The 18,026-nt window shown below is 34.4% G+C and overlaps 4 protein-coding genes across 4 annotated transcripts; 3 read left to right on the forward strand and 1 right to left on the reverse strand.

The window, feature by feature from the left end:
* Nucleotides 1-1,603: 1,603 nt before the first annotated feature.
* Nucleotides 1,604-1,865, forward strand: NUU61_003550 (uncharacterized protein; the record flags this gene model as incomplete). Its single annotated transcript, XM_056654132.1, has 2 exons — nt 1,604-1,798; nt 1,848-1,865. 2 exons carry the CDS (start codon nt 1,604-1,606, stop codon nt 1,863-1,865), a joined length of 213 nt encoding a protein of 70 aa, XP_056512159.1.
* An 11,176-nt stretch (nt 1,866-13,041) lies between these two features.
* Nucleotides 13,042-14,553, forward strand: NUU61_003551 (phosphotransferase family protein; the record flags this gene model as incomplete). Its single annotated transcript, XM_056654133.1, has 2 exons — nt 13,042-13,681; nt 13,733-14,553. The coding sequence occupies 2 exons, from the start codon at nt 13,042-13,044 to the stop codon at nt 14,551-14,553; spliced, it is 1,461 nt and encodes a 486-aa protein (XP_056512160.1).
* An 87-nt stretch (nt 14,554-14,640) lies between these two features.
* Nucleotides 14,641-15,965, reverse strand: NUU61_003552 (Zn(II)2Cys6 transcription factor domain-containing protein; the record flags this gene model as incomplete). The annotated part of the gene is made up of 2 exons (XM_056654134.1): nt 14,641-15,198; nt 15,255-15,965. 2 exons carry the CDS (start codon nt 15,963-15,965, stop codon nt 14,641-14,643), a joined length of 1,269 nt encoding a protein of 422 aa, XP_056512161.1.
* Nucleotides 15,966-16,365: 400 nt separating this feature from the next.
* NUU61_003553 (class I SAM-dependent methyltransferase) lies at nt 16,366-17,166 on the forward strand (the record flags this gene model as incomplete). Its single annotated transcript, XM_056654135.1, has 1 exon — nt 16,366-17,166. One exon carries the CDS (start codon nt 16,366-16,368, stop codon nt 17,164-17,166), a length of 801 nt encoding a protein of 266 aa, XP_056512162.1.
* Between the last annotated feature and the right edge of the window lie 860 nt (nt 17,167-18,026).

Below are 18,026 nucleotides of genomic sequence, written 5' to 3' on the forward strand. Positions count from 1 at the left end.
CGATGAAAGTGTTCGCTTTTAGAATGATAAGGACGTGGACTAGGATAACCTTGCTGTCTTGTTGATAATATGATAATATAGACTTGAAAAATAAAGTTGAGCCTCAATCACGAGACTCTTCTGAGGCTCGCTTCTGCCTAGTCATGTGTAAATGGATAGGTTTATATTTCCTGAAACCCACCTAAGGTGATCTTTTTGTTTCTTTCTAAAGATTCTCATTATTTTTCAACGATCTTTAGATGTTCCCCCTCCAAGATGGCTAATTAGGATGGTCTTTTCGTGCTGAGATATGCGGTTCCAACATCTCCAACGTCAAAGCTTGTCGATGAGTTCCAGAGGGGGCTAGAGAATATGGAGCCCACAACCAACAAGTACAAATATAACGAATACCATGTGCCTCAGACAAGTTTGATATTAAGAATGAATTGCTCCAGGTATCCTGCTTCTTCTTTTTTCAATCAGGTCTTTTACTAAATTGATCAGAACATGGATCCTGAATTGATCGCTCCATTATCCCCCCTAAACCAACTTCTGTGTCCTCGCCGAAAACAGTTCATCTTGGGATATTTCGTGAAACAGACGCTGATCATGCCAAGTTAATGACGGCCGGACTACGAGTCTATATAACTATTGCAATCACGCAGTTATCCCCAGCCACTGGTTGGTTTACTTTCTATGAAGGTTCTCACCGACAGGGATCAGATTTGGACAAGAAAGCAGCAATTGCCATTGAACTGGGAGATGTCATAGCCTGGCGGGATGATCTGATCTAGCATCATTCTTCTGGGGGCGGGGAAGTGTTCGTTGTTTTGTCTTTTCCGAAGATTTTAGACGATGTGAACGAAGGCTTTGCTATTTATACCTCATACCTCCAACCATCAGACATCAGACATTTATGGTCTCTAGGATCTGGTCATTCATAAACTTATCCGAATTCAAGTGCCCGGGTTTATATCACAGTTTTTCATAGTTGCGGCTTTTTTTTCTCCCCCCTACAACACTGGATTTGTTAATAGAATCTTCGAACCCTTGCCAATAGATCTCGAGAAGGAAGCTAATTTGAAATCTAAACTCCTTTCGGACTTAGTATCTCTAGTGAGGCGGTTTATAGCGGCGCTAAGACGAATATAGCTAGACAAGGCTACAATGCATAAACACGCCCGCCATGCCATATACTTAGCCATTTTCAGTAATCTCATGCCAGGCCCTCTAAGCAAATCAAATAATCAAAATCGTAATGTCCGCAGCATCATGCACTAGGTTATGCTCTCTCATGCAACATACCCGCGCAACTTTTGAACGCGACGTGGTTTTTAGGCAGACAAACCTTCCTGGAGCAATGATAGGATTTTATGAAAAGTTGGTACGGGCAGTGTAGACAACATATGACCGTCTCCGGTACACTTAGAGAATAGGATGACTTTAATGGCTTCAAAGGACACGAAGGTAAGAGGGGATTGGTATAAGGGAAAAAGTATAAAGTAGAGGTCAAATCCCCGCTTCAATCGCTTTTGATCATCTACAGTCTTGCTATACTTCTATTATCTCTCTTGTTACTTTCAATATTCCCTACAGAAACTCAACACCACTATCAACAACCACCATGGCCAGCAGTGACGACGCCCGCAAAGCTGTTACTAGTGCCATCGCAAATGCCGGGTCAAAGTCAGTCGGGATGATGGTCGGTGCTGCTATGTCCTCAAAGGACAAGCGAGACGAAAACCGCAAGGCGCGCGATGCCAACACACAACCGTCTACGCAGACATCCACATCTAATACCTCTAGTGCAGGTACTGAGGTCTGTGTTTACCTAGAGCCTCAAATCAATCCTTACTAATAGTTATTAGCAGAAGAATACTGGTTAATTCCGGGAAACATGACTTCTCTAACACATTATATGTGACTTTCTCAGAAGGTTTATTTCATTCCACTCATTACCTTGAAGGCATTTTGAAAGGAGGAGTAGCGTGGGTTAAGGAACTTGGTCTGCAATTCTGGCTACCTCTCTTTGTGCTAGCAACCTCATCGAGGGTCATAGTCATTAGAGAGGGTATCCCTAGGTTATTCTAGCTTAACTAGAATGCGTTCCACTCTTTAGTTACTCCGGATAATCACGGAAAATGAATCCCTATTTGAAAACCCGTTTTTTCAGATAATACACTACGCGGCCAAAAGTCTGGGTACACTCTATAATTCAGATTTACCCTACCATATTAAAAAAACTAAATAACTCCCCTGATATTAATTAATATAAATTTATACTAAAGATATAAAGAAAATAGGTTAATATCTAGTATACCAACCCTTTGCTACGTGTATAGTAGCTATTCTACAAGGTATAGATCGAATTAAGCTATTAATAATATTTTAATTAAATAGTTCCTATATTTTATATATAGCTTTTTTAAAGACCTCCTAATCTAATTTAGACCTTCTATTATCTAGCTAAGGGTATAATTAAAGAATTTTAATCTTTAGAAGTCGCTATACTAGTTCGATAGGGTTAAGATTAGATAAATATATGTAAAGAATATACTTGGCAGGGTATAAGACCTATCGATCAGGTAAAGAAACAAGGGGAAGGAGTAGGAGAAATAGTATATCTTTATTACTATTAAGACTGAATCTTGTTTTACTAGCTGGATACGGGAGTATTAATTTATTATATAGTATCTTCATAACTCCACGTATCATCGATAATATAAACGACTAGGTCCTTATTATATATCGTGATTATTCTACTATAGGGTAGATTAAATAATAAGTTCCGATTTTTGGGTATTGATAGGGGCACCTCAAGATTTTCGCTATTGACACCTCATTATATTATGTAATACTCATTTTGACTTATATAATCTTTTTTGATCCATTTTCTAATCACATGATCCTCTTATCCTAACCACCAAAAACAGATTACCCTATTTGGCAATAGGGCAACTTCGACATGTATGCCCAATTTCGCCGCAATTCGAACACTTTGGGGGCGCCTTCCTTTTTTTGATTGGTCTAGCCCCCTCGCTCCCATCTGATATCTGCGTAGATTGCCTTTTTGGGAAAGCAGCAGGCTGAATTCGGGGATTTAGCAGTGGCTGCCAGGCGATATCAGATGAATCTTCAACCCTAATTCGCCAGAATGGATGAATATCAGCCAATGGGATTGCTTCTTTTTTTGCGAGCAAATCAGCAATTCGATGCTTGCATGGTAACCCCATAGTACTCGTCCAATAATTGGTGCATATACCAAGAGGGGCCTCTAGGGTAGCCCTACTAGCATAGATTCGCTGTATATCAATCTGCCTCAGCGAATATCGAGATACTCGCTTATTGAGAAAGGTATATAGCCAATCAGATGCTAGTATCAGATATATTATCTGATCTGCTTTAATCTGATATTCAATCAGATTATATTGGCTGGTGATAGCCTTATGAATAGACTTCCACACAGTGAGTAAATCATTAGTAGAAGTATTCATATGCCGTTTTAGGACCGAATGCGCCCCCTCGATACGTGATGATGCATTATTACCAAAATAGGTAAGGTTTTTGGTCCAAGCATAGACAAATCTCTCTTTATAGGGTAGCTATATATCTGCGAGATAGCGTATAATTAGTGGATGAGATCTCCTATAGGTCCGATTAAGGTTATCAAGATTAACCTTGTATTCATCTTCGGTAGATGATTGGACCAATTAACACCATACACGTATAAATTCATCGAATTAGGGAGTATTTTCGTCTGATTGGTTGATATCTCGTTTTGCCCTCGCTAAAACTGCTTTGTTGATATGCCAAATACATAGTAAATGTGAGGTATGATACCCCCAGATACTATATATCGTATTTATTAAAGCTAATTCGCGATTAGTTACCAAAATCGGACGAAAATCAGATTTAGATAAGAGATTTAGCCAATCAAAAAAGGTCTGAAGCACCCAAATATAGCTTATTTCAACCTCATCAGGTATAAAATATAGAGCTGCAGTGAATGTATGGTTTAATAGCGTCATATCTACTATATGAAATAGAGGCATACCAAACCGATTAGTCTTATATGTGTAATCCATAATAAAAACCTTAAAATATTAGCTAATAAAATCATATAAAAATAGATGAGATAAATACCTTATTATATGAATTGGCCAATTGAATTAACTAAGGATGAGAGAAAAGAAAAAATTCGATATACCCCATATTATCTTGCTTAAATGAATATTTATAACCTTCTGAATCGAGTAGTATCTATAGATATTCAAGAATACTACGTTCTCCTATCTCTTTTCGTCGAATTTCTGCTCGTATATTATAGATATCGCGTAGTATGATTCGTTGACGAGGGGACTCGCTATATAGCGCACCAATGATATGCTTCGGTCTAATAGCAGAGAGTCGTTGAATTAAGGTTTTCTACGCTGGGGTAAATTAACGTGCGATTGGGTGCGCTATTATATCTTGATCAGCAGAATGATTATACGCGGGGTTCTTTACCTGAAGTAGCCAATCAGAACTCCTCTGGCGACTCCCATATACCAAAAATGGACAATTTTGCCGCCGAGTACTCGTTTTGCGCCTTTTGGCGCCTACAGGCGCTTGTATTCGGTCCGAATATACCCCAGATCTATCGCAGTGGAGATAGACTTGCCTATCAGCATTGGACCGCTTGATAGTAGTAGTATACCCCTGCGCTATACCCCATTGGCGCATAAAATCGACCAATTCATCCCGATTAGGGAAGGTTCGTTGTGGTGGGGGCAGCAGATCGGTAGTGGCAGCGGCAGGCGAATCAGCATGCGAATCGGCAGGCGAATCAGTAGGCGAATTGGCGAGGGGTCTAGTAGGCAAATCGACAGTCGAATTGCCAGTGGTGGCAGCAGAGATATCGGGGGGAGTAGCGGCAGTAGGGGTGCTGGGGGTAGGCATAGCGGGGTTGGTTTGCATGGTATGCATGATAGAGCAGACGAAGCAGATAGGGTATGCAGAAAGCGAAGAACTAGCAGGGTAGTAGTAGAAGAGAAAAAGAGATGAAGCAGAATATTGAGTAGATATGCAGTATATAGTTGCTATAGTGATGAAAATTGATTATATCAGCGATTTTGCTTATGTCAGAAAATGAGGTGTCAATAGCGAAAATCTTGAGGTGCCCCTATCAATACCCCGATTTTTTTTAGGATTATATAATATTACCTAATTTACCCCTTTCGTTAGTTAGGAATAACCTTATATCTTACTATCTTAGTAGACCTTTTATAATTATCCCCTCTCTTAAGGTTAGATAGCCTTAACTAACGCGTTTATCTTATTATTATAATATAGATATATTAATATAATATCTTTTTGTAGGGTTTTCGTTTACCTTACTATTAAGGCGATAAAGAGATTATATAGTTAACTAGTAAATAAAGATGCGTTAAATTATATATTCGAGTCTTTATTTATATTTTTAAGTAGTAACTCTTTTTTTCTTCTTCTTTTCTCTTTTTATACTATATTTATCGCGCTCTATTATCTATTTCTTACTATTCTTATTATTTTCTACTATCTTTTTATTACTATTACTATCGTTATACCTCGTTATTATTATTTAGATCGGTTATTATACCGGCTAACGTATTCCACCACGATTTTATCTATTTTTTTATAGTATACTAAATACTTTTAGACTAAGATTAAGATATATAACTCTAAGTCGCTTTTCGTTATTAAATATAAACTAGATATAGCGGCTTCGGTTATCTATTAGTAGTATTCCGCCCGTAACGCGTTATATAATATAGTATATTCCGTGGTATCTTATTTTAATTTATACTAATATTCTTTAGGTTATAGAGAGTATAATTAGAGACGCTTATAATCTATAAATAATCCTTAATTAGCTAAATAAAGAGTTCCTAAAGCCCTTAACTAAAGATACTCCTAAAAAAAAGAGAAAAAAAAAGAAAGAGAATAAATAAAAGAATAATATATTAATCGCGGCTAGAAAAACTATAATAGAGCTTATAAAGGCCTTTAATATAATAGAGTTAATATATCGTTATTAGTTCTCTTTTATTATTACCTATAAATCGACTATAATAAATAGGATTACTAATACTAGTATAATTTTGTTAATATTTTAATAAACCTAATATAAGGTTTATATAATATATATTATTATTCGTTACTAGGATATAGCTATTTATATCCTTCTGTTTAAGGATCTCTCAGGGAAATATCTCTGAAAGTTCTAGTCTTAGCGTTTTCTTTATTTAGTTCTAGGAGATAATAATTTTATATATTAGATAGTGGTAAAATAAAGGCTTTTAGTAGCCCTATAAATAGTATCCTAAAATAAATATAGTCCTAATCCGGCGGTCTTTAATCCGACTAATAATCCCGATACCAAGTATCGCCTAAAATAGTTAAAAAAGAACTTTTTTATTCCTATTCCTAAGTTTTAAATAGAGTTCTATATTTATATTACTATTCTATAGTAATAATAATAGTATTATTCTAATAGAGTTTTAGTAGTTTTCTATTTAGTTTATAAGATTTCTTTTTAAGTAATATCTTATTTTTTTACCTTTATTTTTTATATTTTATAATAGCTCTTTTTATATTTATTATATCTTCTTCTAGGATTTATTAATTATACTCTAATAACTAGCCTTTCTATTTAATTAAGAAATAGGATCTTTTATTAAAATATTAATAGTCTTTTATTTCTTTAATTTCTTATTTATTATTATCTTATAGTTCTAGTATTAGTATATTCCTATTATTATTTTATTTTTTATCCCTCTAATTCTAGGGTTCGAGAAGTAATATATAGAATATATTATAAATCTGATTATATTAGTTTAGTAGAACTAGTTAATATATCTATAATCCGATCTTCTTAAGAATTTAGAGAGGTCTAATAAACTTAGATACTAATTTCTTTATTATTTTTAATTTTAAGTTTCTTATTAATAGAGCGATTAAATCCCTATATTTAAATAATATCTCTTTATAGGTTTTATTAGAATATTTTATTTACGTTTCTATTATTTTTTGTTATTATTCTATTAAGTCTTATCTTAATTTTTATAGTTTTTTAGTATATATTTCTATTATTAGGACCTTTTTTAAAAATATATCGTCTTTAGTATATAGTCGGAAATTAGGTAAATAGCCTATTAAGATCTAGAATAGGGATTTTCTTATTATTATATTAAGGATATTATTATATATAAATTATATATTTTTAAATAATTTTAGCTATATAATCTATTCTTTATTAATAAAATAGCAAAGATAGTATTCTAATATCTAATTTACCTTTTTGTTTAGCTATTAGTTTATAGATAAAATACTATCAAAAAATAGAGTTTAATATAGCTAATATAGTATAATCTTAACTAGAATTTATTAGTAAAAAGCGATCCTTAATCTAAAATAATTCTATCTAGTAGTCTATATTATAATTCTACTTTATTATAGAATAATTCTATAAGTTCTATAGTATCGATCGTTACTAATATAGTAAAGAATAGGAACTATTTTATTAGTCTATCAATAATAACTAGTATTATATTAATTTCTTAGGTTCTATTTCTATTTAGTAATAATCTTATAATAAAATCTATTAATAATTTACTAAAAGGCTATAATAGTATTAGTAGCGATTCTAGTTTACTATATAGATAATATCTTAGTATTATTATTCCTTAATATATTATATATATCTAGATATATTCTTTTATATTATCTTAAAATCTAATCTAATAGAACTTTCTTTTTAGTAGCGTTTCGGTCCTATTTCGCCTAAAATAGCCTATTAAAAGATTATTATAATAAATACTTAGTAGTTTCTTTCTAAGATTCTCTTTTATTAAAATAAATAGTCGATTCTTAAATCGAAGAAGGCTTTTAGGGTTAATACCCTAATTCTTAAAGCTTCTAGATATCTAATTTAACGTGGTTTTTAGCTTTTATATCTCTAGGTCCTTATTTTAGATCTATTTAATTATTATCTATAATTTAGTACTAGCTTCTACTAAATAGATATACTCTTTTTTATAAGTATCCTATATCTTATATTAGGGTATTCTTTTATTTTTTATAAATTTTTCTTAGATAGTCTAATTAGCTATTTCTATATTAATAAACTCTTTTTTACTTTTTATTATATAAATATTAAACTAGAGATTATTTTCCCCTAAAGATATCTTACTAGGTTTAAATTAGGACTTTTTAGTAATAAGGTCTATAACTATAATTACTTAAATATTAGCTTTCTATAAGCTAAATAGTAGCTCTTTAGTTATAATCTATTCTTATAATAATATAAGTAATTCTTTTCTTAGAGTGTCTATTTAAATAGAATTAGGTTTTCTTAAGAATCTATTTATAGGATTAGTTTTTCTTAATTAGTACTTAACTATAAAATTAAATAGTATAAGATATATATATTAATATATCTATCTTCTATTTAGCTTAGTTTATTTTATAAAAGATTAAAGGTTTAAATAATCTAATAATATTTTAATAGTAAATTAGCTACTTTCTAAATACTATCTCTAATATTTAAAGGAGTATATAGTTATAAAAAGTTCTTAGTCTAGTATATTATAGTTTAACTCTACTCTAAAGAATAATTTTAATTAAAAAGCGACTAGATAATACTAATTTTAGTTATCTAGTTAAAAAAGGATACTAACTATTCTTTAATTTAATATATCTATTTTAATATATATTTAGTATTAGAGGTTAAAATATTATAATAGAGATATATTATAAAAGGCTGCGATTAGGTATTAAAATACTACTTTTTTATAATTTATAAATTAATAATTTCTAGGTATTTTACTATTTTTGCTTTTTTTAAATAATATAGTTAAAGATACTATAATACGAGAGAAATTATAAATAAATTATCGATAAAAGTTATAGAATCTAATAAAAACTTAAATATTATAGTAGTTTTTAGGTTTTAGCCATAGAATAATAGCGTTAACCTATTATTAGTCTATTAATATACTATTTTAGTCTATAATAAATCTAAGGAATTCTATTTTTCTTTAGTAAAATATATATTTTAAAGGTTTTATATAAAATCCTATTTTTTTTATTTTTTTAAGGATTTAGTGGATATAATAAATATATAATTTATAGTCTAAGGAGAATATTAAAATATTATCTAAATATATAATATAGGAGATATTAAAGAATCCCTATAAAATAATATAAATATAATTCTAAAAGATAATAAAAGTATTAGTTAAGCTAAATAGTATAACTATATATTTAAAGTAACTATAATATATATAAAATATAATTTTTTATTCTTTACTCTCTTAAATATAAATATAGTAATAGATATCCTAGATATCGATTTTACTAAAGTATTTTACTTCTAAAAATTAATCTAAAATCTCTAAAATAAGAGATAAAAAGTATTAATTTTTTATTATAATCTTATTAAGTCCCTAATAATCTATATAGAGATATAATCCTTTATTTTTCTTTAGAATAAAAGGATTAGTACTCTAATAGGACTTTTTAAGGGTCTAATCCTTTTATTTATAAGATTTTTATTAATATAGATTCGTAATATCTATAATTTATTTTATAATAAAAGATATATTAGTCTATAAAATAGGGAATAGTTATTTTCTAGTTTAATAGTATAATCCTATAAATTATTAGATAAAAGGATTTATAATTACTTTATTAAAAAGATATTAATAAATTAATATAGTTCCGATAGTATTTCTAAAAGATAAATAGTTAGTTCTTTATTTTTTTTATAAGGTAATTAGACTTTTTCTAGAAGTTTTATAATAATATAGATAATAATATATTTTTAATATTCTTTCGCGAGTTTCTAAGCTAGTATTAATTTAATTTTAGTAGCTTTAAACTATTAATTTTAGTTTTATAGTAAAATATAGATATAATATTTTATAAATATTATTATTAAAAATAAGATTAAATTTCTTTATTTATAAAGATCTCTATTAATTATAAGATAAAGATAAACTATTAATTTAGTAGTTCCTCGAGAATCAGTAAATATAATAAATATCTTCTATATATTATATAAAAAAGTTTCTCGATTATTTATTATTCTAAATAGTATTAATAATAGCTTTGTTTTTTATAATTTATACTTTTCCGCGAATTTAATATTAATAATATTAATCTTAATATAGATATCTATATCTATATATATTTTAACTTTATTCTATAATAATACTAAAATATAAAGATAAGTTATAGTTCTTATTTAAAGTAATATAGTTAGCTATATAGGATTTAGATTAATTTATTATTATTTTCTGATTTAATCTAAGTAGCTATTTATATACTAATCTTTTTATTTAATTTATTAAAGTATTAATTAGTAAAATAGGTTTTATTTTAATAAATATAATATTAGAGGGTTTTCTTATTTTTTTTAATTAGGTTTTTTTTACTTTCTTAGATCCTTCTTTTAGATCTCTAAGGTTTATAGTTTAATTAATACTAATTTATCCGAAATTATTTATTTATAAGTTTTTTAAGGGTTTTAGGGCTTTTTTATTTTTATATTAATTATAGTAACCCCTAATAATAAATAGCTAAAGATACTATCTTATCTTAGTTATTAGGTAGTTTATATATATATTCTTATATATATTATCTAAGATTATAGATAAATTTTAAGAATATTATAAATACTTTCTTTTTTTATTTTAATGAGAGAAGTATTACTTTAATAAATCTAAAAAAGTATAAAACTCTTATAGATCTTATTTTAGGCGTTAATAGGCTTTTTATAATTATCTTATAATATTAATTTTAAGAGTTATAATATCTTTAATAAGAGAGAGAGTCTAATTTTTAAAATAAACTTATAAAGTATTAATATTTTATTATTCTTTTTTAGGTTTCTTAGTAATATACTAATACTATCTCTATTAGTAAATAGGTTCTATATATAATAGAGCTATAATAATTTATTATTTTTTATTATAATATTTCTATAGTATTTTTTTAAAAATAAAAGAGAGATCTAAGAGCTATTTTTCTTTTTACTAAAAAGAGGAATAAATCGAGAATATTAGAATATTTTAAATCTTAATCTCGTTTTTATCTTTTATAGGAGATAAACCCTAATTTCGTTATTAATTTATTAAAGATTTAATAATATTTCTTTATTCGATCTAATTTCTTATTTATTAAGCTATTTATTATAATTCTTATAGATATTAAAGTTTTTCGATTATTTATTAGATAGTCTATAGATTTTTATCTAGTTAGGTCTAGTTAGTTTCGGATAGAGGGGTTTATAATATCTCTTCGGGAGTATTACTCTAATATATTATAATAGATTAAATCTATAGGGTTATCCTATTTCTTTAGATAATCGAAAAAGAAGATTTAGAATTATAAAGAATATACTTAATAAGATATAAGATCTATTAATTAGGTAAAGAAATAAAAAGAAGGAGTAGGAGAAATAGTATATCTTTATTACTATTAAAACTAAATCTTATTTTACTAGCTAGATATAGGAGTGTTAATTTATTATATAGTATCTTTATAACTCTATATATTATCGATAATATAAATAACTAGGTCCCTATTATATATTATGATTATTCTACTATAGGGTGGATCAAGCAATAAGTTCCGACTTCCTTCAGGATCATATGATATCACCTGATTCACCCCTTTCGTTAGTTAGGAATAACCTCATGTCTCACCATCTTGGTAGACCCTTTATAATATAGAGCCTAGTTAATTATCTAAATTCTATAATTTTCGAACTATTTTTATAAGATTTCCACTATATAAATCTTTATATTATCTTATTAGAATATCGAGTATAATTTATATATTAATAAAAGACCTTCTTTAAGAGTATCGAGATAGAAATTCGTAGTATAATCTTACCGAGATATATTTTTATCGCTATTTATAATTATCTTTATTTGGTTACTAATCTAGATTCTAACCTAAATTATCTACAAAATATTCTTATTATAACTTACAAGGTTTATACGATTATTTTAGTAATTCTCGGAGGTAAATTAAAAGATAAATTAGATCTTAGAATTCGATATTCGTCAAACTAAATATTTATTAGAAAAAATTAGATTCTCTTAATCTAAAAAAACTTATCTATTTATATATAAAAATATATCTTTTTTATATAATCGGCTTTAATAAAAATATTATTTTTTTACTCTTCTATTTTCGAAACCTATAATTTTTTAAAATATATTAAATTATTAATTAAGAGAGTAAAGAAAGGATATTTACTGTAAGAGCTCTATAATTTATTTATAGGTTCTAATAAGCTATCTGATAGATATTAAATAGTCTAATCATTAATCTTCTTAGGTCTACTATTTCTAGGCGATAATTTAAGAATATAGTATTACTAAAAACGATCGCGAGTTCGGTAAATTATAGTACGGCTAAGATATAAATCGCGGGCGATTTTAGTGGGACTTAAACTATTTTTTAAAGTAAAAATAATCGCTATATAAGTAGATTCTGATAATTTATTATTTTATCTACAAGTTGTACTAATTTCAGTACTAAAATAACGTATATTAGATATAGTAGAGAGAAAAGAAAAAAAGGGTAGAATATATATTTTATTAAAGTAGGGTGCTATACCTAGACTTTTGGACCCCGTTATATATGCTCCATAATAATAATATATTCGATAATCGATGAGGCTCTAGTGGAGTGGATTAGGATGGATGGGCCTAAAAAGTTGGACCCATAAATCGTAGAACACTTTTATTAATACAAAAATATAAAACAGCCTTGAGTTGCTTATATAGAGAAACTATAAGCTCTCTAGTTATGGGTAGGTAGGGACAATCGTGGGCTTCTGCGACCACGATCGCTGACTCATCATACAACCCCCTCCATCCGGGCACCTGCAGGACTGCCCCTTGCTGATTTCTGCTCAATCAGTCAAGGGCCTACGGTCCTTTCGAACATAGATAACATAGAGATACGGTGCTTTCTTCTTAGATTTCCACTCATCAATACCGACTCCTACATTGTCGGCTGATTGACACTATGGACTGTCACAAAGGCCTCGACTACATTCATGAAGCAGAGGAGGATATCTGGGTCGAGAAGATCAACGAGCTTCGTCTCAACGGCCGTCTCTGCTCATGGATGACGGGTTTTCATCCCCAGCAACTTCCGTGCCATCTGGAAGGGGGCTTCCTCAATGGGTCATACAACGTCTGCCAAATATTCATTTTTGAAGACGGAACCACCTGGATCCTCCGCCTACCTCGAGTCTCCAGCATTTCCCCTGAATATGCCGAGGAAAAAGTGATCATGGAAGTCGAAGCCCTGGATATCATCCACAAAAAGACAACAATCCCCGTACCACAGGTCAAGGCTTGGGGGTATGCCAGGGATAACTCTCTTGATCTCGGGCCATTTTTGATCATGGAGTGGATTAATGGTATTTGCCTGGGCGGTATTTTGATTGATGGCGAATCACGAGTGATAAAGAAAGATATCAGTGACGACAAAATCGAATTTATCTACAGACAAATGGCCGATATTATGCTACAGCTCCATGAAATCGATTTCGAGCGGATCGGTAACCTCCCAACCCCACGGACTGGAGCATCTGTACCTGTTCGACCATTGACGTGGAAGGTGCATGATATATTGCGGACTGGAGGAGTCAACACCTTCGGTACGTCACAGCATTCACAATAAAAGTCATCTCCTAATGGTTATCTTCTAGGTGACCCAGCTCAAGAATTCCCGACGGTTACTGAATACTTCCAACATGTAATCGGGCAAGACTGGAAACAACTTCATGATCAACCGAATTCAATCGGTGGCTGGTATACGGCTAGCACTGAATATCGAAACCAGAAAGTCCTAGGACCTCTGATTCCGGGCATGGTACACCCGGAGTATGAGCGGGGCCCATTTAAATTGATCTGTGATGATCTTGGCCCAAAGAACCTGCTAGTGCGGAGCGCTGAAGATCTCACCATTGTGGGAATGGTGGACCTAGAGTGGACTTATGTTGGGCCAGCTCAGCTATTCGCCTCAGCACCGTGGTGGCTTCTTCAAGACCGACCCATCAACCAGCAGTGGGATTTCAGTAATGATGACGTGCCTCCTCAGGAAATAACTAGCCGCTATTTAAGATGTCTTGATATCTTCAAGCGCGTGCTCGAGGAAGAAGAGGCAAAGAGACCCGAAGCCAAGGGCAAGGGAACGAGCCTGTCCGCTCTTGTCAAGTGGTCAGAGACATCTGGAGCCATGTGGCTCCATATGCTTTTGTCCAGCGGCTTTCTTGACTCGTTGGGCTTTCCTTGTGGGCATCTGCGGAGACATGTCGGTGTTGAATGGTGGCAGGAAGAGATGACCAAACTCGAAGGTTCTGAAGAAGTCAAGGCATTCGTGGACAAGAAACTTCCTATGTTCGATCGCTATGAGGAAAACATGAAGAAGATCGAAGTGCAAAAGGCGCTTATGGATGAGGGTAAGATAACAAAAAAGGAATTCGCGGCTCTCGCGCGATCTATCCTGGCCGGTGAGCAAGGGAGCTGAGTATATAAAATTGATAAACTTCGGCGCATGCTAGTCAAGAATCGAATACTATATTCCGGGACCACTATATGCAACGTCCTCCTGTAGCTAACATCCATGGATATGAGCACAAACCGCAAAAAGCATCATCCCAAACTCATCTGCCGACTGCAACCACCGCTCGATTCTCTTCCTCCGCTCCTCTGACCCGGTCTGAGATGACCGCCACAGCTCCGATATTTTCAGTATGCCATCCTCCCACCGCGACAAGTGCCGATTATACTCTCGCTCCCACGAGCCACGATCAGGCGCTTCCCAAAGAGCTTTGCCCTCGGGCACAGCAAGACTGCTCAGCTCGTCAGCCACGAAATTCGGAAGTCCCTTCTGAGCATTGTATACGCTGCTGAAGAGGTACATGGTAAAAAGGGTCCGCCGTTTCGCAGAAGCCACGATCCAGGATTCCCAGTTCGGTCGGGTTCTGGAGACTTCGGTAGTACAGCTGACCCCGGCTTTGGCGGCGTGAAAGGCCTGTTCTTGTAGAGTGACCATGGCAGAATCGTTCACTAGCGAGTTGTTGGCGTCGATGGGGAAGAAGTATGATATGATCAAGTAGATCAAGTATGCTTGCAAAGAACACAGGTGGTCAAAGTCGCCTACGGTGTTTTGCTGGAGCATGTCAGCATAGGCACCATATTATCCATTTTTCATGTTTTGGTTCATACCGCTGTTACTAATCTTGCCATCTCTTGTTGCACTGTGGATATGATCATTCTCTCGCTGCCCGGGACCCGGTTCATCCACATGCGCGCCAGATTGAAACAGTTTGCCAAGGCCTGGGGCGGGCGCTTGCTAGCTAATTGACGAGGATGAATGAATGGCGGTGCATGAGACAAATCCAGTAAGTAGCCTGGGTACGATCTCAAGACGCAGGTGAGATACTGCACGGTAAACGGGTGAAAGAGCTTAGGGACCTGTCCCATCGAAGTGAAGAGATATGGGCGTAGCCAACGGTCCCGAATTTCTTCTGCATCAACCATTGGAGCCAGATCAATGTTTTCGAAATCCAAATTCGCCTCTACGCGAGGGTGAGCGCTTCCTGACCTGGTACCGCGTTGAGAAGGAATGGCTTGCGGCGTAGAAGCGTCGACGGGTTCTGAATCTAGAAGTGTTTCCACCGATGAGACCGAGAGATTTCCCAGAAATAATCCATCATCGCCGCTTTGGTGGAATGATATGGTCTTGTGAGACACTGGGTCATTGGCATGCAATCCGACGTTGCCCGTCGGATATTGACACTGCTTGCCCCGAGCCCGGCATCGCGAACAAGCAGGCTTTTGCAGGCCACATCGTACCTTGGCAGCAGTGCAGCTTTGGCAGGCTTTTTTCCTCGGTGGGGCTGGTTTCTTGACTCTCGATGTTGAGTGAGACGGCATTCTTGTAAGTGGAGAGATCTGTCGAGGGTTGCGAGTTGGGCCGGAATTCCGAGGCAATGGCGGAGTTCCGTAACATGACTAAGAAAGAACTGCTCATCTTCTCAGACACGTTCACTAGCAGAACAGGCTGCTATGTTTGTTTTGGTTTTTTAATCCTGCCGATTTGATTGTAGTTCACCACAAATACCGGAAATGACAAGAATCTATAGGAATCCCCAAACCTATGCTGCAGAACCGTCGAGTCTGTACATCGGCCGAGTCCCGCCACCATCGGAACCCCGAAACCTCGGCCGATCCCCCATCCGCAAGTATAAAATGACCCGCAACCCCAACTCAATTCTTCATCTTTTACTTCATTCCAGCTACATCAAACACAAACAAAGATAGATCACCCACAACCATGTCGCAAGTCTACACCACAGACCACTCAACGTCGGTCCTCAGCACACACAGCTGGCGCACAGTCACCAACTCGGCACCATATCTGCTCCCACATCTCCAACCATACATGAGCATCCTAGACGTAGGATGCGGTCCTGGCTCAATCAGCATCGACCTCGCGCAACGTGTACCATCCGGCCACGTCATTGGCGTCGAGTACGTGTCAGACCCCCTAGACGGAGCACGAGAGCTCGCCAGCGCAGCGGGGGTGAAGAACATCAGTTTCCAAGTCGGCGACATCCACGACCTCCCATTTCCAGAGAACACATTCGACGTGGTTCACGCGCACCAGGTGCTGCAGCACATCGCAGACCCCGTCCAAGCGCTGCACGAGATGCGGCGCGTGGCAAAACCGGGCGGGATTGTTGCTGCGCGCGAGTCGGCTGGACTGACCTGGTATCCCGACTCCGAGGGCATTGCCACCTGGAAGGATATGACGGAGCGCATGCAGCGAGGAAAAGGCGGGAACCCGCATCCGGGTCGGATGATTCATGTGTGGGCTGAGAAGGCTGGGTTTTCTCGTGAGAGTATCAAAAAGAGTGCCGGGTCGTGGTGTTTTAGTACTCCCGACGAGCGGGCGTACTGGGGTGGCTCTATGGAGGCTAGGGCGAGGTCTTCTGGCTTTGCCAAAACTGCGGTGGAAGAGGGATTTGCGAGACAGGAAGAATTGGACATGATTGCGGCGGGGTGGAGGGCCTTTGTCGAGGATGAGGATGCATGGTTTGGGTTGCTGCATGGGGAGATCCTCTGTTGGAAATAACCCTTTGTTGTTGGCTTGAATTTTCATTGATGAATTTAGAATCAATGATGCTTTAAACGAGTACTAATTGAGAATAATATATCTGAGCTACAACTCTGCAATCATTAAATTGGCCGCGAATAAAATGGATGAATATAAACTTTCTTGTTTCTACCCCAGCACGGATCTATGGAGGGTGTGGCAGAATGATAAACTACAAACTAAAAGGTCACCCTCAGAACTGCTTCATTCAGTTTGTTTTTGGTCTCGTTCTTGAAAATACTATGTTCAATTCTTTCCCTTAGTTCAATAATAGTATCTCATCAAATAAATAGATGAATAGCCCCCATAGTATGCCGACTCGGCCTTGCTCTTTTTCCCATCTTCATCTCTTATAAATCACTTTCATCATCATGATAGGAAGCAAAATCACCCCGAAGTTACGTACGCTTCGCTTTTTTGATGGGTCTAGGACGGTAGCGATGCTCATCACATATTCACGCCAAGACGTTCTTCTAGACAACGCCAGGGTCCGAGGTCCATAAGGCTTAACTGAACTGGACTAGACGTTCGTCGGTCTTCTCCGAATTCAGCCAAAGACGATTTCTAGCGTGGCAGGATTTGATCCTTCAAATTAAACGAAAGTGGCCCTCGCATGAGCCTCAAATTCGAGTGCATCTCTCCCAAAACAAAAAAGAGGAAAGTTCCATGCAACCAGATACTCCAGAAATGATTGATCGTTAGCCATTGCTCCTACTATATCCTATACATGAGATATTCGATAAAACAAGATTCGCCTCTGCATCTTGGTTCCTGATTTTCCGTGTGTTCAGACAGCCCCCACACAACCCCAGAGATCTTTTCCTAGTTGAGGCCAAGTC

Source organism: Penicillium alfredii, assembly GCF_028826965.1.
Source record: "Penicillium alfredii strain IBT 34128 chromosome Unknown utg000005l_segment0_segment0, whole genome shotgun sequence".
Taxonomy (NCBI): Eukaryota; Fungi; Ascomycota; class Eurotiomycetes; order Eurotiales; family Aspergillaceae; genus Penicillium; species Penicillium alfredii.